The 24,840-nt window shown below is 27.8% G+C and overlaps 1 protein-coding gene across 1 annotated transcript; it reads left to right on the forward strand.

Annotated features, from left to right (window-relative positions):
* The first annotated feature begins 10,381 nt into the window (after positions 1 to 10,381).
* On the forward strand, positions 10,382 to 22,972 carry LOC107452867 (uncharacterized). Its single transcript, XM_016069487.4, has 6 exons — positions 10,382 to 11,170; positions 13,429 to 13,481; positions 16,522 to 16,629; positions 18,730 to 18,777; positions 19,813 to 19,869; positions 22,816 to 22,972. Exons 1-6 carry the CDS (start codon positions 11,056 to 11,058, stop codon positions 22,864 to 22,866), a joined length of 432 nt encoding a protein of 143 aa, XP_015924973.1. The 5' UTR covers positions 10,382 to 11,055; the 3' UTR covers positions 22,867 to 22,972.
* Positions 22,973 to 24,840: the final 1,868 nt, after the last annotated feature.

Raw genomic sequence — 24,840 nt, forward strand, 5'->3', positions numbered from 1 at the left:
GCTCATGTAAATAATACAGTTGGAATGATCTGACATGCTGCAGAAGAAAAGAATATTTTATAGCTTAATGGTCAGCTGCGACATTTGCTGTCGTATTTGGTATTTAATTTTAAAATTTTCTGTAAAAGTCTTTTTTCCTTAGCAGAATAACACAAACTATCTAATTATTTCTTGCTTCATATTTCACTAAAGTAAGTTTCAAATATGTTGCCAATTTTAGAGTACTTACACAGGAAATTTAAAATTTAAAATCTGTAACAAGAGGGCAATCCTTTCTTATCAGACACTTTCTTTCAAAAGAAAAACCTGTTATATAGTAAATGATTGAAGATTTAAAAATTGGCTTGCTGCTGAGAAAGCTAAGTCCAGGCTTACAAATAAATAATAAAAAGACAGTGAACTAAAATGATTTCTTCCCCCCACTCGATTTACTTCACAAAAGTTGAGTAGTTATACATTTGTGTTAGATTCTTACGCAAATCACAGTACCTACCTCTTGTCTCAAAAAGATCAGAGGAATTTTGAAAACCAATAAGACTATAGAACGGAACTTGATGAAAATATATAGTTTATGGTACTATGCTTGGGGACCTTATTTATTTCTTCCGGAAAATTATAGATCTGGTTAAATTTTCTACCTATTAGTGGCGTTTCAATGTCGAAAAAAAATGCTGTAAACATTTTAATGGTCTGTACACAGTTGTGGTGATATCCACTGCTTTGACGTGCTATTCATGATAAAATTTAAAATGAAGTAAAATACAATTGGAAAATACAACCTTTTATGTAGCAAAATACAATATTTGAGCAAAATCAGTGAAATAGTTTTGAGAATATAAAATTTCAAAAAAGTCATATGTTCAAAACTTGATTTCTCAGGAGCTCTGGCTGTCTCGACTGACTCTGCTGAAACTTGGTATTTTGCTATATAAAATTACCTTTTCTAAAATGATTAAAAAAATTATATATCTCAAAATTCGAAATTTTTTTTACCATCCACAAATAATATAATAAAAACAATAAATTTTTACTGAAAGTAATTTTTTGCCTGAATAAATGGATAAATGAATTTTACTATTGTAGGAAAAAATGTTTCAATTTTCTCAAAAAGTTAGCGAGATATAGTGAAATACTCCAAAAATTAAAATTAATATAAAGGGATCCACACTTTTGGAGCGTTCTCCTGACCATATTATTGATCATATTTCACAGCTTGTTGGTACCCCCTTTAATCTGGGGGTCTGAAATTTGATCCTGTAGTAAAAAGGGTAAGTTTATTTAGAAAAAGTGCATTTTTGTGTCTGATTTTGTGACTTAAAATATCATCTGAACTAAATAATTATTGTATTTGAAATCACCCCCTAAAACCATTAAGAATGAGTCCTGGAACGTGGAGATCCGATCATTAGTGCTATTTAGGCGGTCCGCTTTTTATTTTGCGCACTGCGCATCGGTTATTCTAATCTATGTGTTATTCAACTCATGTTAGCCTTTGTATATTACTGTCTCACGTATTATGGTATTTCACGACTGATTTTATCTCATATAATTTATCTTACTAAATTTTTTATATTTTAGAATCTCATTACAGCTGAAGTTGGACGAATAGGTTTAGAGAGATACTCCGTAAGGCATTTTTTGTACTTAACTTTTTAGTACATTTGTAAAAATATATTTCTCAAGATTCAATTTACTACTTGAAGTTTAAGAACGTAGCAGATGTTTTCAAGAAGCTTTTGTAATAGATAGTACTATGTGAAGTTCATATGAGTAATTTTACATGCAACTTAAACGCATATGGGGGCATCCATTGAAAAAAAGAGATCATTATGTTTATAAGTCAACTCTTAGATGACCTACAAAAGTGACTAATGCACAGGGCGTGATTACGGAATATCCTGTATATTTCTCGTGTGAATAGTCAGATAGATAAAACTATACGAATGCAATAATTTCTTAGATTTACGGGAATACAAAAAATTAGCTATTAAGGGTGATGTCTACTAAACACATTCCACTGTTACTAGTGTGAATAGTGTTTAGATAAAATATTACAGAAATGTTAATAACTTCGTAAATAGAAAATAACTCTAAAAGTGGATATTAATGCTAATTTTCATGGTGTGCCCTACATAGCTATTAGGAAGGAAAAAATGACATTTAGAAAATAAGCTCACTGGGCTAAAATTTAGTCAACCTAAAGCGCAAGCACCGATGAATCGTTAGGTTTTGTTAGATGACGCAGTGGTCAAATGACTTGCTTAACTACTTGCGCGCTGCCTCAACGTGATCAAAGCAAGTAGCCATAAGTGAGATATTTTTGTTTAAAGCGGAAATTGTGCGTAAATATGGGCAAGTTTAAGGATGTGATACAGACGCAAAAATGGGTAATTGTGCTTGGTCATGGATTTACGGTGAATGAAGTTGCTAGATTTGTCGATGTTTCAATGTGGTACTGACAGGCGGGAGTCAGTTTCTGACTTTCGGGATGCAATGTGGTCTGACGAATCACATTTTTGCCTTCATTTAAATGACGCATGTAGTCGTGAGCACCAAAGACCAGATGAAACATTTCATCCTGACTGTGTGCAAGGCCAGGTTCTAGCCGGAGGTGGGTATGTCCTGTTTTGGGGTGTTTTTCTTAATAAGGATGACAACGGCAAAGTTCATAGGACAGAAAGAATGTGTAACTGGTTTTATGAACTTTTGCATACTCAATTACATCTCGCCTTACCTGCCAAATTACCCAACATTTACCCCATTGAAAATGCTCGGGACATGTTAGTAAAATACCGAAATCAGCATCCTTGCAATTTTGTGGATTTGCGTGATTAAATCCTCAGTGAGTGGCTTAAACTGGATTCGGCGTTACTGCAAACCCTTGTGAACTCAATTCCTAACCGAAGGTGGTCCAGGTGGTCATCAAATCCAGAGATTTTGTTGCACATTAATAAATTCTGTTTTTAATGATTTCTCTGAGGGTGACTCTTTTCTGTCCAGTGTGCTTAGTACACAAACTCCTACTGCTGCAGGAATATTAAGACTAAATATTACAATCGATCACTGCGGAACACATTGTTCATATGGTTATTAGAAAAATAAGCACCAGGATATAAAATTAAACAAACGTCATCATATAATGTTTTTTCAACCTGATAGATATTACAGAACTACCTGAACGAAATTGCATATTAAATTGTTTTAATATATATATATATATATATATATATATATATATATATATATATATATATATATATATATATATATATATATATATATATATATATATATATATATATATATATATATATATATATATATATATATATATATATATATATATATATATATATATATATATATATATATATATATATATATTAATGATAATAGAATCTTCAAACAAGCGTTTTCTTTTTCTTTCAAAAAGGAAAAAAAGAAAGAAACATATAAATCACTTACACATATGAAGTCTTAAAAGCGAAGACAGACTTCAATTTTCATACATGAAATAATAAATCTTAGCGTTTTGCAATTACAATTATCTGTTAACACTAGAAATTTATGCGAATCACTTAGAGTTAGTACAATGTGTCTCCCCCATTGCTTTTTTTTTTATTTGGGCATGCGCTTGACTAAATTGACACTTGAGCTTGACTAATTTGACTTTTTTTCCACAAAAGAAATCCTTCTCCTACCCTCTGATTCTCATCAAATGTTTACGCAAATGTCAATCGTTTCCACACAGATTGCTTCAAAATATATGCTCAGCATCACCGCAAAAAAACCAAGCTTCACCAACCATACAAAAAGTGTTGATTTTTGTGAGAAATTCTAATTCATATATTATTGAGAAAAAAACTAATAAACTGTTGTCCTTTAACGTTACGTACATCAAAAATTTAATCAGTAAATTAGGGAAAATGATTGTAAAATTTGGATTGACTTTCGGCAACTTTGATCTATTTTTACAAATATTTTAGTACTGGATCAATAAACTATTATTATACATCAATTTAAACTGAGAAAAATTCTGCATCTTCAATACTGTTCGAAAACATGAATGTTTTAAATTGTATTATCTTAAAAACCTCCATAAGCTTTATAGCATAGGTTCCGACAAATAAGTCAATTGTAAATAACATGAACGATTTTCTGGAATATGGCTATTTCAGTCCTGTTAACTGTTACAAAGTTTGTCAATTTTTCTGATTTCTTCTAAAGGGTGTAAATTGTTACAAGTTTCACTAGTCCTTTATTTTGAGCTTTTCCAAGGAACAACACAAGCAAAGAAACTACATACAAAGAAACTTGCAACAAAAATACTACCCGCTTGACCCCATGATTTTATAAAACTACAAGTAATAATTACTATCAATGTTCTTTCTGCCAGCACAAAATAAAAGGTATTACCTTACCAAAAGTTTATTTGTGAAAAATGCTCAGAAATTTGCGTTACTAATTTTTATTTCAAGTCATGGAATAATATCTACAATGATATGTTTCTATGTCTTATGATGTTATTATTTTCCCTGAAAAAAAGTTTATTTTGCTCTATAATAAAAATATTACCATATATTGCCTAGTTTCAAAATTATTAAAAATGATCTTTTCTAATTTTTTTTAAAAGTTTTTTTGAACAGAAATCAAATATTTATACTAATTTTCTTTGTGTGGTCAAAATAACAGCAATAGTCGTTCAAGGTCGGTAAAAATACCAGCCGTTCTAATGCTAAATAACGCTTATTGATGATAAAATACTATTATTATATTTTGAAAATTTCCACCTCTATATTATGTTTTACAACTGTGATGTTGTTGCATGTAATACTAAAAAAAACACAAATATTTTTAATTTTAAATAGAAAAAACTTCTTTGAAAAAATGCGCTAAAAAGCAGCAGAAATTTCAGGAAAAGGAGCAATAAAGAAAAAGAAAGTGAAGAAAATAAAAATGGTTTTTATTTTTATTTTTCTGATGATTTTGTTTGACTTTCTTTTCTTAATTTGTTATTTATATTGCATGTTTTTTTTCCCTGGACTTCTATACAAAACCATCGGGGTACTGAGGGAGTTAATTTAAGCATTTACTTCTCCCTCAATTAGAAATGGTTTTGTTTTTATGGCTACCGGGGCCGGTACCCCCTGAAGACGTCGGCTTCGGTGGTCATATTTTCATTTTTATTTCCTTCATTTTCTTTTTCTTTATTGTTGTTGCATGCAATATGTTTCATCTTATCTAAACTCCTTGTCCTCTATTGGTTGCAATAATTTAAATTTCTGATGTTTGATACTCTTAAAAGTATTTAATGTAGCTTCTTCTCAAAATTATATTTACAAAATCTTGTTTGTTATCTGTTTTAAAGATGCTTTTTTCTTCTTATTTTTTTAATTCAGGAATTTTGCGTTAACCCTTTCACTTTCAATGACTGTACACGATATGGAGAAATAATGGTAAGATCATTTGATCTTGTTGTTTTTAGAGGGATTCTTAGGTTTCATTTAAAGTTATGCATTTAATTGCGTCTTTTTCTTAACACATTCACTATTTACATACAAGTGGAGGTAATTCTGTATCTATCCCTGAAAAATGGTAATCGTTCGCTTTAAAGTATCTACAGATTTTTCGAAGACATTTAATATTTATTTTACAACCTTGATTTTTCTTTCAAATGCCTGTAGAATGTTAAGATACTTCACATACATTGTAAAATGGCGAAATTGAAAAAGAAGAATGATTTTTCTTAAAATAATCTTCAGACCAAACAGAACTTAGGCATTAGAAAAAAAATGTTTTTCTTGACATAGCTGTTAATTTTTTCTCAACGAAAAAGTAACATTAAACAGATGCAATTATCATGATAGAAAAGAATAAACATTCTATATTAGGTAACAATAAAACTGATATCATTAAAATGATTCTTTGTCCTGCGATATTGATTCACGTAGTTTTTTTGTGTATTTAACATAAGAAAAAAATAAACATAAAACATTGAATTTAACATAACTAAAATCTAGATACTTTAATGTGAAATACAATATATCTTAAGGCTTACCTATTGTACCTAAGTGTCTATGCAATTAGTAACTATTGTTTCTGTTAATATGTACTTAATTAAATAAAAAAATAGCTGTTGTACTAAAATGAAAGGAGAATTGTGCTAATTCATTCAAGTGAAGTGCAAAAATTCGCCAAACTATTATTGAGTGCAAATGATTATTATTTAATTTTTGAATTTGATACTATTTGGAACAAAAATCAAGCTACGTAGAAAAAAGTGAAGTAAATGGCAAAACGGTACTAATTCACTTATGAATTATATAAAAAAAAATAATTACTCTTTTCGACACCAATGCTGTTAAATTTATTTTGGTAACATTAACTAAATGAAATTGAAAGAAAATAATAAAGTTTTCACTATAAAGCAAAGTTAATGATGTAATGGTACTAATTAGTTTAGGAATAAAATAAAAATCAACTGTAACACCAGTTTTGATACCAATAATGCTCAAATAAATTTGTTGTTGTAAAGTTATTGTAAGGACAACGAATAATGATGAATAATAAAGACACTAAAATAATTTTGGCTTTTTCATTTATGATGGTATTTGTCTTTCAATTTTGTGAATGAGTTAATAATATTTTATAATTACTCTATACTATACTATTTTATAATTTATTACACCAATTATTTTTAATAATTATTTTTACAGCCTGTACAAAAGATCAGGTATTCAGATAGTTTCTTATTAAAAATGATATTTTTGAAATCATTATTATGTTGCACAGTGATTTTAAAAAAAAAATGCGTGATCATACACGGAGGTATATTAATATGGGTATATCGTTTAATTTAAGTGATTCTCCACAAATTTGGATCGATATGCAATGTTTCTAAAATAATATATAGAAAAAAAATTTATGATAAATTGTTCTTTTTCTTTTGGAACTCTGTCATTGCTACTGTTGATGACTTCCATAGAGAAGGGTTTTGCTAAAAAAATACTCAAGACTCTATTGTAAAAGTACTTAATTTTGTGTTTCATTATTAATTAATGAAGTAAAAAATATGAATTGGAACAAAATATTTCGATAGTTTTTAATATCAATTATTGGAAAACAATCGACGCAATTTACTTGTATTGTAAAGTCAAAGAACTAAATGTTTAATATTAGTTATTATCTTATTTAGAATTTATCAATATCTAGTTGGTCAGTATCAGATAGTGTGTAGTTCTGATTTAAAAAAATATAAGAAATTCAATATATTTGTCTCTGATATTTTTTTTTGCTTTGATGCAAGTATATCTTTGCTATAATTAAGAATATGTCTCCAGAAATGGTTCTTACTTTTAAAGCTTAAGTTATTTTAACATCTTTAATGCAATTTTTACCAACAATTGTTGAAATCTTTACAAAACTTACTTCTCTTTAAATTACTTTGGTCATTCTGGGAGATATATTGCTTTCAAGTAACTTCCTTAATGTTGCATTGGTTCTCCGGTAAAATCATTCATTGGTAATATTGAATCAGTTTTCAAGAATAGCCTATTAATTGATACCGTAAAAGCCTTAGACAAACAAATGTAATTAGACAAATTGAGAACTCAGTTGTACGAATACTTTGTAAAAACCTTTATTATCTACAAGATTTTGAATAAATTTATCTGTTTATTTCAACCTTAAAACGCTAAACGTGTTAAACCATATAAAGTCCTTAAAAAAGGATAATTGCAAACTTATTTGAATCTTTCAAAGCATATATTAAATCTTTAAAAAGAATGCATTCCTAATTTTTTGTCCTTTATTTCATTAAATTTTATTTTACTTTTTTTAGTAATCAATACAATTCCATTTTTTCTATTTTTTTAAAAAAAAAGTAAAGTGTTTTTCTTTCACGTGCATGCAATCACAAGTTATTTATTTATTTTTAATTCAATCACATTTTCCGATCAATATATACACAAATTGTATGTCTTTTAAATATTATAAGGAGGCATGCGTAAAATAAATATTTTATAATTTTACTATTATAAGATGGCATAATTAAAATAAATATGTCGCAATTTTATTGTTATATGAAGGCATAATCATAATAAATATATAATAATTTTACTGTTATAAGAAGGCTTATAGGTAAAATATTATAATTTATTTAGTTTAGAAAACAGAATAAGTTATAAGATATGCATCATTCTAGCATTTTTATTTTAAGACCAAACTGAATAAAATATACATTTTCGGTAATAAAACTCTCCCTTTTGAGGATTCAGCATTCATTGAGCTTCGTTAATTTTGAGGATCATTTCTTCAAGAAACACTTAATTTGTAAAAAAAAATGCGAGTTCTCAAAAATATGGCGAAAATATTTCTTTAACTCTGTAATTCATTGAAGTACATTGTGGGAAAAATGCAGACAAGACGATCAAAAATGAAGTGACGAAACAAGCTGACTAGGCTGTATGTCTATCTCGAACCAGGAAGATCCCGACTTCGATTCCAGTTTATGGCATGTGGGAAATTTAACTCTTCATCTATATTGTTCCCACCATAAAGTGATTATTAGAAAAGTTAAGTATATTAGGTTCTACGAGGATATTTTTTTCTAGAAAAAAAATAGAATAACAAAATATCTCTCTAATTTTAATGAAATTCGCTTCACCGAAGAAGTGGTTATAGTTATTTTGTTCGTATCATATACCAGGAAACGGTTTCGTCAAAAAAGAAGATAGTTTCGTGAAATTTGAGCTTCCATTTTTTACTGTGAATAGATGTTTCAATGAAATTTTTTTTCCTACAGATTTATATAATCAAATCTGATTCCCACATAATAATATTGTAATAGAGTTGGAGAGTTTGATTTCTTGTGGGAAGAGCTGCTGTATAATTTTATAATTTTTCCTTATGAATATTTCTGTGCACATTTAAATGATATTTTAAATATATTGGTATTCAATATGTCGCAATTTTATTAAACATTATTCTAAAAAATGAAAAAATATTGTTGCTGACTGTCGTAACACAATTTAACGCTTTATAAAAACTTTTATGTATTTATAAGCTCATTCAATCGCCCATTGTTAAATGCACTGCTGTTAATATACTTACTCGTTCTTACTATGCTTATTCACTAATTTTAAAGCAATTCCTCCTCACCCATTGTTTGTTGAATGTATTAACTCGGAAATGCTTGAAAAAGGCAAAACTTTATTGGTAAAAAAAGGACTTCTCTGTGGCACTTTTTCCTTACCCTCTTTAGTCAAACTTCTGCATTAGAACCTCTAAAAAAGAAAGTTAACATAAGAATATATGATTAAAAAACCTATAAATATATTTTCAAACCAATAATAGTTTTAAAAAGGAGAAAAATATATATAATTTATTATTGCACATTAAATCTGGGTCTCATTCGGCACCCCTCTTACTTGGAACTCCGTGCCATCAACCGCCTTGCCCACCCTTTTCGATGACCCAACAGACGTGCATCTATTATTGTGTAAGATGTGCCAGTTTCTACAAAGGTTTGGTAGTCTCGGTTTGAAATAAGCAAGAATAAGAGCGGTTGGGATTATGGTTTTCAAAGTATGGAATGTTTGATGTTGGTCATCAGTTAAGAGAACTGTCGCATTGATTGTCTTTTTTTTCCCTTCCAATTTCTGTAAGAATATTATTGTATGGCTTCACAATAACAACATAATTTGAAAGAGCTTTCTAAAATGAGTGCTTTCTGAAACAGATCGTCGATAGCATTGAGCTTCATGAATAAGAGCGTTGCAACGTGAATACTGTTTGAAACACTATTCACATTGCTAACACCGTGGCGAAGAGAAGTGAGGAAAGAGGTATCTGCTTGGCGAAATCAGTTATCGAGAAGCTGGACGAGTTGAAATTCACAGTCAAGAGCACGCAATTTTCAAATTTTCTTCAGTGAAAGTTTGTTTTTTTTATTATCAAAATGGAATTACCTGATCAAGACTTATTCGAATGATGAAATTTTTTTGTTTGCGTTTGTGGTTAGAATTTCATTTGAATAATTTAAAATGTACCAAGCAAATGGAATGGTAAAGTTCAAAAACAAAACAAAAAAGAGAAATAAAATAATAATAATTATAAGGCTTCTTTAAAGCCATCTTCACCAAATAAAGTAACGTTAAATAGCACGAAATACAATCTAGATGAGAGAAGATATTCTAAAAAAATATGTTAATGACGCTAACATACAACGGCGATTATTAACAAAAGCGAAACTTTCTATATATTATTCTTACCACTCATCCTGTTGTAATGTCACTTATATAATAATAATAATATGAACCTCACCTAAGAATAACTTGAGAACCACTGAAGTTGTCCCAAAATAAGTTACGTATTCCAATTCAGTTCCTTAAAATATGCATAAAAGTTTTGTTTGCTATGAAAATATTATGTCACACATTGCGCCATCCATTTATAAGTTATATAAAGATAACCAGAATTTATTGACGGTAAATTTACGCACGTTCAGCTTATGCATACAGAAAACTGTTATACTAAACTATCTTTTGTTATATGATTTTAAATGGGTAAGTTACGGAGAAAAAAAAGAACTGAATTAGTAAAAAAAGCTTAAACTATAAATATGAAAAGTATAAGAAATACGGAAAATGCATTTTATCCACGACATCCATTGTGTTGATGCATTGAGACGGAAAATATTTCGCGTTTTATATTATATATTGTCTTTTAAATTATTTGTTCACATTGGATTATATTACTATTAAAGTAAGCTGTGCAAATCAAAAGGAAAGTTATCATAAAAGCTCAGTTTTCTTTTTCAAGTCTTAATTCTAAAGGTTGTTGTTTCCGTGCTAGGAAAACTCGAAGCATTTATTTATAATATTTGAGTAAAAAATTATTTTTTAAACAGGATAGATCAAAGCAACTATAAATATTTGTTTTTGTTTATGATTTGTACGCAATACCAAATTACGTTTGCTATTTAATAAGGCTGTCATTCATAACGCAGTTCACATTGACATTGACATTGTGATTGACGACTTAATTGCTTCCGCAATGATTTCAATTAAATTACTACTCATCATTATAGCTTGTTTTGAATACGGAATGATGCTAGAATTTGCAAAAGACTATTATATGCCTTGCTGGAAATGGGGAGTGTGCAAAGCAGGTATTTTTATCTATATATTTCTGCTATACTCAGAATCAAAATCTGGGTAATTTTTCTGTTTAAATTTGAGAAGCGTAATTCATACTTTGAGGTATAGGATTCAATGCGGACTTTTCAAAAAAAAAAGAAAAAAAAACATGCGCAACATAACGCATACTTGAAATTTCACTAATTTTCAATTTAAAAAATTACATACACGTATATAATGTGTGCTTTCGTTTTTCTTTTGAACTAGATTGATTGAATTTTGTATTTACGAAGTTCGATTTAAAATTATTGCTTGAAATAAAATCTTAAATATATTTCATTTGGAAAATATCAAATAATTTTGCTCAAAAAATTGGAAGTATATTTTGAGGTCAAATTCAGAATGTTGCAATAAAAATAACTTTATGTAGTTTGAATTGAATCCTATATATAAGGGAGAGTGGGGTCAATTGTGACATTTTTTACTTAACTATTTTTAACTAACAGAAAATCCAATATATTATTAGTATTGATTGACAGACGAGTAAAGTAGACTATCCTTTACAAGAAAAAAAATAAAAACCTTATTTTAAATGTTATTTTATTAGTTATTAACAATTTTTGACAGTCGTGTACTTGTTACAATTGTCCTCACTTACAGGTTCAATTGTAACAGCTCATAAATTCAACTAAAACATAGTTAATTATACATATTATCATAGTTGTGATATATTTTTAATTGTTTGTAAACATAAGATTATTTATTTCCAGCTGCTACAGTCGTCCCTTTACTTATTGTTACGATCGTCCCCAAGAAGTCATTTCACCTTCATTTGTTAAAAACATGCCAGTTAATTAACAAAACAAATTTTTTTTTGAAATGTTAATTAAGGTGTCCACTTACATATTCGGTTAATAATTTTTATTTGTTTAAACAAAATTACTTTGTTACAATATAATATTCTAATACCAAAAAAAGTACTTACGTAGCGTGGGATTATCTTTTGTGATGTAACTCTTTCAAAAGTACATAAAAATGGTTGCCAGCAGGCGTGTACATGTAGATTTATTAAATGCACCTTGTGCACCACCTAGGAACTAAATCTAGAAACCGATACTCGAAATTTTTGCTCTGTTACAATTGCACCCTGTTACAATTTACCCCACTCTCACACTCCATTAATATCTTATCTTTTGATCGAAATATAATATTTAGATTTTTATTATTTTCTTCTTCAATTGGATTTTAAGAGCATCTAGTAACCCTATATAATTATTTATTTTCAATTCTTGTTTAAATTTAGGTTCTGTCATACCTGGTTGGGAAAGTGAATTAAATCTTTGGTTATTTTTCATAAATATTTCACCAATCTAGAGGGTTCTCTTTGTATTAAGATTAACTGCTTAAGAGGCAAAACATCTATACTAATAGTTTTTATGCTTTATTTTCTTTTTAATTATTGAAATGCCATGCTAACAAAACGTCCTAGCATGTATAAACAAGTAGTGAAGAGGAAATTTCGAGAGAGTGTTAAATCTGTTTGAGTATGGTAGCTAGTAAATAAATGTTTTTAAGGTAAGTTCTAGAAAACGGTATTGTTATTATTTTATAAATTCAATTTTTAAGAGAGCTTATAAATTTACTGAAACCATGTATTCTTAATATTCATTTAATTTTTTAAAACTTAAATCAAGAATTAAAAGCAAAATAATTGAAGCTGTTTTACTTTTTAATTTATTGAGAGGATTGTCATCATTGTTAGGAGTTGGGGCCTGTGAGTTCAATTCTGGCAGTCGGCAAAGAAACCGACTTGTATATACCACAAGGTGTACTATTATGCTGTATCTGAATGTCTAAGATAGGGGTACGCACCAGCTCTGGTGCTGTCCACGTCTTCTAAATAAATTTACGAAGAGAAAAAGGACGTCAAAATTACGAGGCAATGGCCACCAAATGAGAGAACCCAGAAATATGGGGCTATATGCTAGGCAATGGTTGGATGATGCATGAGGCGCTTTACGATTGTTCAATTTCCTTTCCCTCCATCTTCTTAATCATGCATTTTTCGAAATTAAACACTCACTCTGCAGTTTCTTACCAGCTCGGGCTTAAAGTGGTTTCGTCTTGCAGCGTACAGCCACTTTACAGTAATTTGACACCAATTTTTATGGTCAAGACGCAGATGTTCCAAAAATAGTAGGCTAATCTTGGACTTATGCTGTCATTATTTAAATAACTAAGTGGAAGAGTAATTTAAAAATTGTTTTAAAATGCTAAATTTATTTTTTAGATGACGCAATTTATGCAAAAATACGCAGTTGTTATGCATCAGTGCCTGAAAAAGTAAGAAACTTTTTTTTTCATTTATTTATTTCAATTAAAAATTAAATAAATCCATGGAAAAATCCCTGTTAGCACCTGATATACTCAAATAATATTCAAAATACAATTGTTTGACAATATTTTGCCAAGTAATATCAAGGATGAGAAGTAAGCTTAATACCATAGTGTAATTGTATCTAAAAATTAACATTGGTTAAAAAAGTAAAAAACAAAATTCAATGAATATTACATATGCAATGCAATAATAACAATAATAAATAAATAGCATAAAGATTTAAAAATTTGAGAGATTTTAGACATAGGATGGCATTTATACTTTTTAAAATGTCTTCTTGCATTTAATAAATGTTAAAATTTTTGTTGTCTCTCTCTCTGTGTCTGTGTCTTTGTGCCTCTTTCTCTCTGCCTCTGCCTCTCTTTCTGTAATACTCTATCTACTGCTCTCTCTCTTCTTTTATATTAAATTTGATATCAATCAAGCATGCGTTATGCAAATAATGATCTCGAGAGATAAATGATTTTTTTACTGCAATGGGTAAGTTGTCATTATCTAAAAGAAAATAAAAAGGAGGAAACGTCTGCAAAAAGTACTGAAATTGTTTAGTAAAATGTCTCGTGGGAGAGCTACATAACAAATTCACAAGCAAAACCTGAATTTTCCACATTTTAATTATTTCCGTGGTATATTTCTTCATGTTTCAATTAAAAAATTCGAAACTCGATCATTTCATTATTTTCGAGACATCTGAAAAAGATGGAAACTGGGTATTTTAGATATTCCAACGACCTCAAGATCAAAAATAAAGTCGATCGCATACTGAAATCTTAAGACCAGTAGATGGTCGTAACTCGATCTTTCAATTATTCCCAGATTAATTATTTAATAAATTAATTATTTATTTTCTCGAATTGCCAAAACATTTTTTCCCACATCTTCACAATTTTCCGTTTCTAAGAGTTTCTAACTATTTTTTAATAAAAGAAACTGTAACGTAAAACTAAAAACCTAAAAAAACAGCTGCATTGGCATCACTTACGATTTTTCAATGTGGAGAAATTTAATTTTTTAACAAAAACATTAATTTGAAATTCTGAATTAGAAGTGGTAAAAAAGTAAACATAATGAATAGGCTTTTATCTAATCATCGATTTTTCACGCCTTAGGTTTTTATCTTAACTGTTCTTTTACCGAAAATTAAATAAGCTAACCAGTTAGTGCTGACGGTATTTTGAGTAATGTAGCCAGGCACAAAAATGTATTTCTTTTGCGTGAACAAAAGCTTTGTTCCACAGATTTGGAATCCTTATTCGCAAAATATGGGGGAAGTCACAATCAAATTATTGGAAATATAGTTCCAATAATTTGTTTAAGAAAGCAATGGAAAGTTTGGACCCCTCCTTTTGGAATGTTATAATTTAAATTTAGTTGGATAATAATGGTTAATGATTGGAGTCAGTCGGTTAATAATTGGAATGTTAACCTAAATTTAATGTTTGGAAAACTTTGTAATGGAATCAAAAAAATTAATCTCTCTATTTCTAAATTACTTATCCAATGATAATTTTACTTGAACAATTTTCTTTAATAATAATTTTTTTTATTAATTTAAGAATAATTAGAAACTAAAGACTTGTAAGGCTACTACATTTCACAGTACATATGGTTTAAAGGATAAAATTGAAAATTTGTGTAAAATTGGTCAAATAGTTTTTAGTTGTCTAATTTTAAGAACAAGTCATTTATTTAAAATTTGAGTTTTCGAATACTATTCTAATAATTTCGTTGATGTTTTGTATTTTGTCATTTAAAATTACCATCTTTAAAGGATGTAAAAATAAATAACTTACAGTACAAATGTTTTTCGATTATTATTAAATAAATATATGAAAAAATAAAAATAATTTTGTAAAGAATTCTCTATGGATAAAGTAATTTTTTTAATCGTTTTTAAATACAATTTATAAAAAAAAATCGCTATTAAATTGTGAATTAAGCAAGAGGGGAAAATAACAGTAAGGTATTCAAACTTTCGACTACTTTTCTGCCCAAACTAATGGGACCATATTTTTTTATATTGAGGCTACGAATCATATTTCGAGGACCGCGAATCCAAATCTGTTGAAAATCTTTATGCTGTAAAGCATATTAAGTACGTCTTTGTGTTTGATTTCTCAACTTAAAACATCACCTGCACTAATTTATTAGCATATTTAGGTTTAGATTTAATATCATTAGAGGAAAAGTTAATCATCTTGATCACTTATATAGTTTTATGCACTATACATTTTAGTTGCTTATTTTTTTACAAAAATTTAAAAGTATATATTAAAGGAGAGGATTAATGACACTTTTTCTATCACTTTATTAGTCAATAACCCCTGTTTATACATCATTGTAATTAGCTTTAGCGTCTTATAGGTAATTTCTTTTAAGTACACTCTTTGTCTTTTATTAGCGCAAAAATAAATACTTTTCATTTAGAAATGCATCATGAATGCTACACAGTTCAATGAACTACACAGTTCATAGCTTTTACGTGGCATCATTATTCTTTATTTAACCAACAGAAAAACCAGCTAAATAAAAATGGAAGTTAAAATCTCACAATCCATGATTTTTTTTTGAAATTTTGAACCATTCTTACTGATTTTGATTTGATTATTTTGCAACGAGCATATCAAATTTTCAATTTCCAAATGTATATTTAATTAAAATGTTTACTTTACTGAAAGAGTTACAATAAAAAATACTGTCAGTATAGTGTTGAGAAATACTTTTCATTAGAATGAAAAGTTTGTTTTCAAAATGTTTTAATTCAACTCGAAATCATTTGATTTTGACAACAAAGGAACATCTATTCTCAAATATAGAATAGATTAAACTTTTTCTGTTTGTTTTTGAAATGTATCGTCAGAAAATCATGGAGCAAGTTGCAAAAACTCCAAGTCAGGGAACTGATTTTGTAAAATATGCGAGGAACCACACAATTCAAATTTAAGTAAAATTTTTTTGAACATATATCGTTACATTTCTTTACAGGAGAGAATTGAAATTACCAAAAAAGCCTCAGAAACTGGAGTATTTGAATATCCTTCAGATTTAGATGAGTTTGGCGTAAAATTTTGTAAGCAGGAAAAAGATCTCCAGGTAAGAAAAGAAAATATTAACAAAACATTGAAGCATATGTACAGAAATTTAAAAATTGTGTGATATATTTCTAAGTAAGGTGATGTATATCATAAGAATTAGAAATTATCAAAAACTCCATAACTGAAAACAAGCGGGGAATTTTGTAACATAGTTAGAAGATTCAGAATAACGCAAGAAGGATATTAAAACATTTATTGGCATTATGAAATAAATAAATGCAATTTATTTAGTTCTCATGCAGCGTTCCAAATAAATGCAATTTAATATGTTAGAACTTATATTAGAAATTTACCCCAGTATCCGTTAGCCAACACAGATGGAGTATTGATTGCCTGGCACGATCCTCAATCAGTCAGTGTTTTTTTCCCAGCAACAGAACAAGCTAATCTATGATAGACGTAATCTCTAATAGACGTAACAAGTTTATTTATCTTACATGATTGCTTTGAAAGCACCAAACAGAAAAAAATTGAGTGTGAGAAAATTGGTTGGTTTCTTCACAATAATATGTTAGAACTTATATTAGAAATTTACCCCAGTATCCGTTAGACAACACAGATGGAGTATTGATTGTCTGGCACGATCCACAGTCGGTCAGTCTTTTTTTTCCAGCAGCAGAGCAAGCTAATCTATGATAGACGTAATCTCTAATAGCCGTAACAAGTTCATATATCTTACATGATTGCTTTGAAAGCACCAAACAGAAAGACATTAAGAGTGAGAAAATCGGTTGGTTACTTCACAATAATTATAAGCATAGCGAGGCATGGTGATATTCATTATTTATTTGCAATTTGTATTATTTTATTATTTATAATTCTCAATCTCTTAAGATTGGGATTTTTTATGATGATGAAGATTGAGATTTTATGATAATTATGATGATTAAGATTAGGATTTTTATGATGATTATGATGATTAAGATTGTGATTTTTATGATGATTATGATGATTAAGATTGGGATTTTTATGATGATTATGATGATTAAGATAGGAATTTTTTAAGTCCCGACTATCCGCTAGGGAGCAATGATGGAGTATTGATTGTTGGATACAATCAACAATCGTGCAGTGTTTTTCCCCCGCAACAGAGCAATATAGTCTTTTAACCTTTTCCTTACTGCTGGTACAACATGTGGACCACATGTGATGGTGCAACATGGAACATCATAAGCAAAGTGATAACGTGATTTGTAATTTTTATTTTTATTTTGACACTAACTACTTCAACAATAAATCCTTATTACAAGTATTAGAACTATAACACTTGGTATATAATTTTAAAATTAAATTTAAAAATTTCGTTTAAATTTTATCCTCCTTCATTTTTTACTAACTAAATTTGCAAATCTTTGGCAGTTTTGGAAACACTTAGTACATAACATTTATAAACAAAATTGTGTAAAAAGGTAGCAATATACACTTATCAGATAATCAAAAAAGTTTCTCAAAGAAAATCCTATTGCATTGTAACAGATAGAAGAATTGAAAACTGGGTCGGAAGAACAAGTTTAGTTTAGACTTACAAATGAAATATAAAAAATGTAGTAAGTTTACATGGTTTCCCCTTTCACTCGATTTTTTGCATAGAGGATGTAGTAAATTGCTGATTTTACATTTGTATTTGGTTCTTGCACTAATCGAATTAGCTACTATATTGTTCACAATCAGAAATACATTAAAATTAGAAGAAATTTTTTTTTTGCAATTCTCGGATAAATTGTTCCCATCTTCAGATCAATGGCAGAGAATAAAAAAAAGAATTCAAGTATTCGATTATATAAATATATAAATATCACAAATCAAAATAAAACTCACGATGAAAAACATAATAAAAATCACAAATATGCAAAAGAGATAAATTGAAGAAGAAAAAATGGCGGAAATCGGAGATATGTGTACGTTTGCTTACAATGTATATCTGTTATCTAATATCTGTATCTAATATCTAATATGTGTAGTTCTAATATGTGTTGTTAAATGCATGTTAGCTCTTATATATTATATTCTTCTTGTTCAATCTTACGTATTTCGATATTTTCGGTAATTACAGATTTAACATCATGTAAGTTATACTACTTTTTTTTTTATATTTCAGAATCGTATTGCTGTTGAACTTGGCCGAATAGGTATAGATAAGTACTCCGTAAGAAAAAATTTTTTTACTTGATTTCTTAGTATATTAGAGTATCAAACCAATATCAAAATATATTTGTCAAGTTACAACTTACTACTGATCATTGTTATCAACATCACATAAAAATTAATATTAAATTGCGTAGATCCATAAAATGAATGTATGTATTCATATAGTTTAGAAAAACACTTGCAACTTCTTAAGTAATAGTTTGACTATGCCTAACGTCACATTCTAAATGTACTTATAAATATTTTTAATTTGTTTTAGAACCGTGAAGGATGGTTTTAAAAAGCTTTAGTAACAGCTATTAAAATCTGTAACTACAATGAGAAATGTTAAGGGCAATTTAAATTAATATGAGAAAAGTCATTTAAAAAAAAGATCCATATGTTTGTATGTTCCCCTTTAAACAGTATACAAAAATATTTAACATAAGAGATAGGACAGTTGAGGATATTATTTGAAAAGTTATCAAAAACCACATTAAATTTAATTTTTTTGATAATAATGTGGATGTTTTCTTTAGGATATTGTCATTTGTTACTAGAATTGTTTTATGATGCAAATAAAATTTTGTGGAAATTTCTCTTTTATACCAAGCATTCTTTTAAAAGTTCAAAGACTATTTCGAAAAATTTTCAGATAATTAAATCCGACGTTTTTTATAAGTTACGATTTGCATTCAGAAGTGATCTACATCGTATTGAAAGTAAGTCTGATAAGATTTTTTAAACGTGCGCATTCTTAAATTACAAAATGTGCTATTTTATAACTAAAATTATCTGTTAAATATAGCTTGTTGATGAAGAAATAATATTAAATTATTCATCCTATAATATGTTTTACTTTTTTCACATTGTTAGATATAATATATTTTACTTTCTTTAATTTATTTCTCTTCTCTAATTTGCAATAAATTATCAATGCAACACTTGATATTCTTTAATGTATTTATGACAGCTTCTTTACAATATTTCACTTACAAAATCTTGTTTTTATATATATGCTTTATTCAATATATAGATATTTATTTTTTTTTAGGAATTTTGCGCTAACCCCTCCACTGTCGATGATTGTGCTCGATATGAAAAAGTGATGGTAAGTTTCATTATTTTTTATTGCATTACGAGGGATTCTCAGTTTTTGTTTGAAATAATGTGCACCTTACCCTATCCTACAATAATAGAAAAAACTCTTTAAGTTTTTGATATTTTTTTATATTTCTCAAAAAATACTATTTTGTAAACTTAAAAGTATTTAGTTCATGCAAGTTTTTCTACTTTTCAATAAAGTTTAAAGCTTTCAGAAGTTTGAGAGACCGAGAATAAATTACAAAAAAAACAAGTATTTTTGAAAGCACAACGCAAGAAAATCATGCAATGAGCTTGTAACTCGTATTGATTATCGATTACTTTGGTAGTAAATTGCAGAGACTGCATACAATTTTTCTAATCCTTATTTAAATATTTATGCCGATATGAATATTTTTATATAAAAAAAACTAATTTTTTGCTACAACTTTAAAAATAGTCAGTAAAATTAAGCAAACTTCTTGCCGCAGTTTTTATTTAATTACAAAATTATTGTTTTAAAAGTTCGATTTTTTTTTTAAAAATAATGCACAAGTTATGAGTATTTAAAGAAGTTCTTTTGTGTAGTGAATGCTCGGAAAAATTTAAGATGATTTTTTCTTAATTTTTTAGTGAATCGTATTTGGCAACTAATGGGAAAAAAATCTGATTCGAATATCTTAAAAATGTAAAACGCTTCAAGCAATTATCGAAGTAGTTTTTGTCCTTTTTAAGAAAGCTCTAAAGAATCAGGGATTTTCTCAAATTGTATTATGTATTATTAGAAATTACACTACCCTATAGTAAATAACTGGATAGCAAGAGCAAAATTATGTATGTAGAAAACCCGTATCGTTTCGAACCTTCTTTTAAGAGATACAAAAACAACTCAGAAAATTGCTTGAAACTTTTTACGTTTTTAAGATGTTTAAATCAAAAATTTTCCATTACTTGCAAAATATGATTCACTATACAATTATGAAGAAATAATTATAATTTTTTTCAGCGCAGTACAAAATAATTCCCTTAAATGCTCATATTTTATGCATTTTTCATTTTTTTTTCAAATTTTTGGACAATAATTATGTAATTTATTTTAAATTGCTTCAAAAATTTTGCTTAACTTCACTGAATATTTTTAAATTTACAGGGAAAAAGCTAGTTTTTTAAATAAAATTGTTTATACCAGCATAAATATTTAAGCTAGATTAGCGAAATGTTATGCAGTAATTGCAAATAACAACCAAAGTATTTAGTTCAAGTTGTAAGCTTATTGCTTGATTTTTCTATCTAAAAGTGTTCAAAAATATTTGTTTTCTTTTGTAATTTATTGTTGTTACCTAAAACCTCTAAAATCTTTAAACTTTATTATAAAGTATGAAAAATCGCATTTACCAAACTTATATGAAATTACAAAATTGTCTTCCAAGTACTCAAAAAAATTACAAAAACTAAAAGCCTCTTCCATTATTGTAGGATAGTGTATGTAATTAGGTATTCATCTTACGTCTATATGGAATACATCTTTTAAAAGGTTTGTCGAAACAACCAGCATTATTTTTCTACCTAATCATAATAATTATAATTGTTTTGTATCAAAACCTAACCATTTTTATATAACATTGTGTAGGTTCGTCTCATACACTACAAACAATGTCAAACTTGTCAATCACAAAATTAAATCTAAACATTGATGCAGCTGTCTGGAACTTATATTAGTAATTCAAAACGTTAATGTTAATATTTAATGTTAATAATTATTATTTACATAATGAGTTTAGTGGGAGTAAGGCTAAGCTAGTGATTGTGTGTCTGGAAATTGAAAATGAAGCAAATTTGGTTGAAAAAATTTATGCGTGGGTCATTTTCAAAGCATGGCTTCCTTTTAAAATCTATAAAGAAACGAAATTGTTACACGGCAAGGTGTATTTTTTCAAAAATGGCAAAACATAAATACTGCCATATGCTGTAAAAAATCCCGGATTAAATAAAGGTATAAAGTACCTGCTTTATAGGTGCCTCATCCTGAATACCCATTTTTATCCATAAAAATGACATTTGAGGCAGGAAATACCATAATGTTTTTTGATCCGGGAAATTTTTACAGTGTACTATTTAAATCAGTTTTTTTTTTACCTTCAATTTTATAAATTTTTTTATTTGATAATTTTTGATCAGCTATGATAAAAAATTTCATATCTGCTATCATAATCCTTATTATATTTTCATATTCGATGGTTGCGCAAAGTGTCCATGTACTCTAACTTAATTAGGCTTGATTCTTTACCATCATCCAAATGCTATAAAATTATTATAATTAACAATAAATTAAGGTTACGAAAATATCTAATATCTGATAAATAACTCATGCAACAGAAAACAAAACAAAAAACACTTTTTCCTCGCATAATTATCTCAATAAAATTCCCTGAATTTAGGATCATTTATTTACATAATATAACACGCATAACTAATATATTTCTTACAATTCAAAGTGTTTTATAATTAATTACCTTCAGCTAATTAACTTTTAATTAATTAATGGCTATGGGGGTAAACTAAAGCCATGAACAACAAGAATAAAGCACGAATTAAGACGCGTTGTGTTTGGCTTTAGTCTACACAGCAAAGTATTACCCGTTCCTTTGTTGGATTGATGGTAGTATTTTATGAGGTAATTTCAACAGGAAAAAAAATTAAAATTAATTTTAAATATTATTCCAAGGGATTAGAAATCAAATAAAATATTTTCTTTTGTAAAATTATATTTTAGAAACTGAATTTAAATCACTCAATAATTATTATTTTTTGTTAAAAAATTATTTATATTCAAAAATTTGCAGAATTAGATTAATGTAGGTAATCGGGAGTTCATTTTAAATTATTCTTTTTACATTTGTATGCAATATGTAGCATTTCCAAAATAAAAATATAAAATAAGCGAAATAATTGTTTTTTTTTTCCCTTCTTTTAGAGATGTCTCAATGATAACCTTGATGAATTGCATGCAGAAGAGTTTTGTTAAAATTTTGTCATGATCTGTATTAATGTAAAACTGCTTATTTTTGATTTCCTTTATCAATTTATGAAATAAAAATTATTGTTCTGAGCAAAGTATTTGAAAAGGTCTTATTTAGTGAAAAAAACAACTTTACAAATTATGAAAATAATTAAAAGTTGAATGCAATAACTTTATGAAAGTTTCAATATCTTATAAAACCTATTCAGTTGCAATTCCTCTTTTGGGTCATTTTCAGATAGTATGTTGCATTGATTTAAAAAATAAAATTTGCAATGTTCTTGTTCCTGATATATTGTTGCAATTAGTAATGAAAAATATCTGCAGATATCCTTTTAACTTATTATAGCTTTACTGGAAGGAAAAATCTGGTAAACACACCGTACTTTATGATAATAACATTTCTAGTTTACTTGAAATTCAGTTTCTCAAAATTACAGTTCTTTTTACCACATATTTAGGGTAAAATATGAAACTAAAAATTAATTTTAAACAAATAAATGGTTCTTATGCTATACTTTAAGGTATCCTAAAGAAATTACCAAATTTTATCACATCTACTATTTTTAATTTCTATTATAAAATCACATTTTACTATAAATTTTGCAAAATTTTTACCTAAGTGCCTTGGTAAAAATTATGGAGTTCTCTGATGTTCCCATAGAGCCTGAACTACGGTAAATGTTAACATATTCTAGTAGTTATATGATCATGTTTTTTTCTTAGTGTAGTTAGTTTAACATTTTTAACTTAATTTTTAGTAATATTTGTTGAAATTTTGAAGAAATAAGGAATTGAAAACTTACTTGGAATTAGTTTAGTAATGTCGAACTATCGAATCGAAATACTAAAAGAGACTTCTGAAGCCAAATTTTTGAGAAAGTTTGACTATTAAATTATGTCTAAAATGATCCGTATTAAAAATCATTCAAATAAAAATATTTTTGAAATGATAATGTATATTTATTTTAATTTTTCAAAGCTTCTATGAGAAGTAGTATTTCGCAGCATTCTATTTTGTCTAAATTCTTTAGAGAGGTATATGCATGTTTAGCAGGGTTCCTTGCAAATAATCCAAATTGTTTTTATATCGGAAGTTCCCAAGAATTAAAATCTAAAATAAGTTTATTTATAAATTCACGCATTTGACCAAACGTAGGATCTTTTATTAAATCAGCTTTCTTATTTAAAATGCTAATTCATTTTTTGACAAATACTCTACTTGTTTCTTAACAAAGTGAGTGAAAATCATCTTAAATTAACCAATAGAATAAATAAACCTACTACTTGAACATTAATGGATTTTGCTATTGAAATATAATAAAGTAGTGAACTTTAAAAAGTTATAGTAGGTGTTTCTTTAAATCATATCTGAACTATGCTGTGGTGTTTTATTGAACAAAATGCCATAAATGTATGAAAAAGTTTTTCACTATTAGACCTAACACAATTCTAAATTGAATTATGTAATATAGCCCATGTTCTTATCCCACTTGCAGTTCTTTTATTTAATAAGATATGCATCGAGTTCGTTGAAAAAAACCGCTTTATTAATGTGCAGTTTGAAAAATTAAAATCAAAACACGTGAATAACCTATGATATGATAATTAGAGTTTCATGTGCTAAAATTGGCAATTAAGAGCGGTGCCATTTTTACCCTTATTGGTGCGGAATTATTTCCAGTTAAATTATAATGATTAATTACATATTAACTATATATCAATTACAATTATGTAATAAATAACAATAAAATCAATTGTTAGTATGACAGCAGTAAATAAAATAAAAATAATAAAATGATTTTAACAAATATGAGCACAAAATTGGATTCAGTAAGTAAAACTGCCATACCGCTTGCAAGGCGTCATTTTTCCGTTAAGGGTTAAGTTACGAAATCAGAAATTAGAACATAGATTCTCTAAATAAATATTTTTTCAATGGCTTTGATCAAAAATTGGGTTGTAATCATATGTATGGAA

Source organism: Parasteatoda tepidariorum, chromosome 6 (assembly GCF_982258835.1).
Source record: "Parasteatoda tepidariorum strain Cologne lab strain chromosome 6, Ptep-v5.0, whole genome shotgun sequence".
NCBI classification, from domain to species: Eukaryota; Metazoa; Arthropoda; class Arachnida; order Araneae; family Theridiidae; genus Parasteatoda; species Parasteatoda tepidariorum.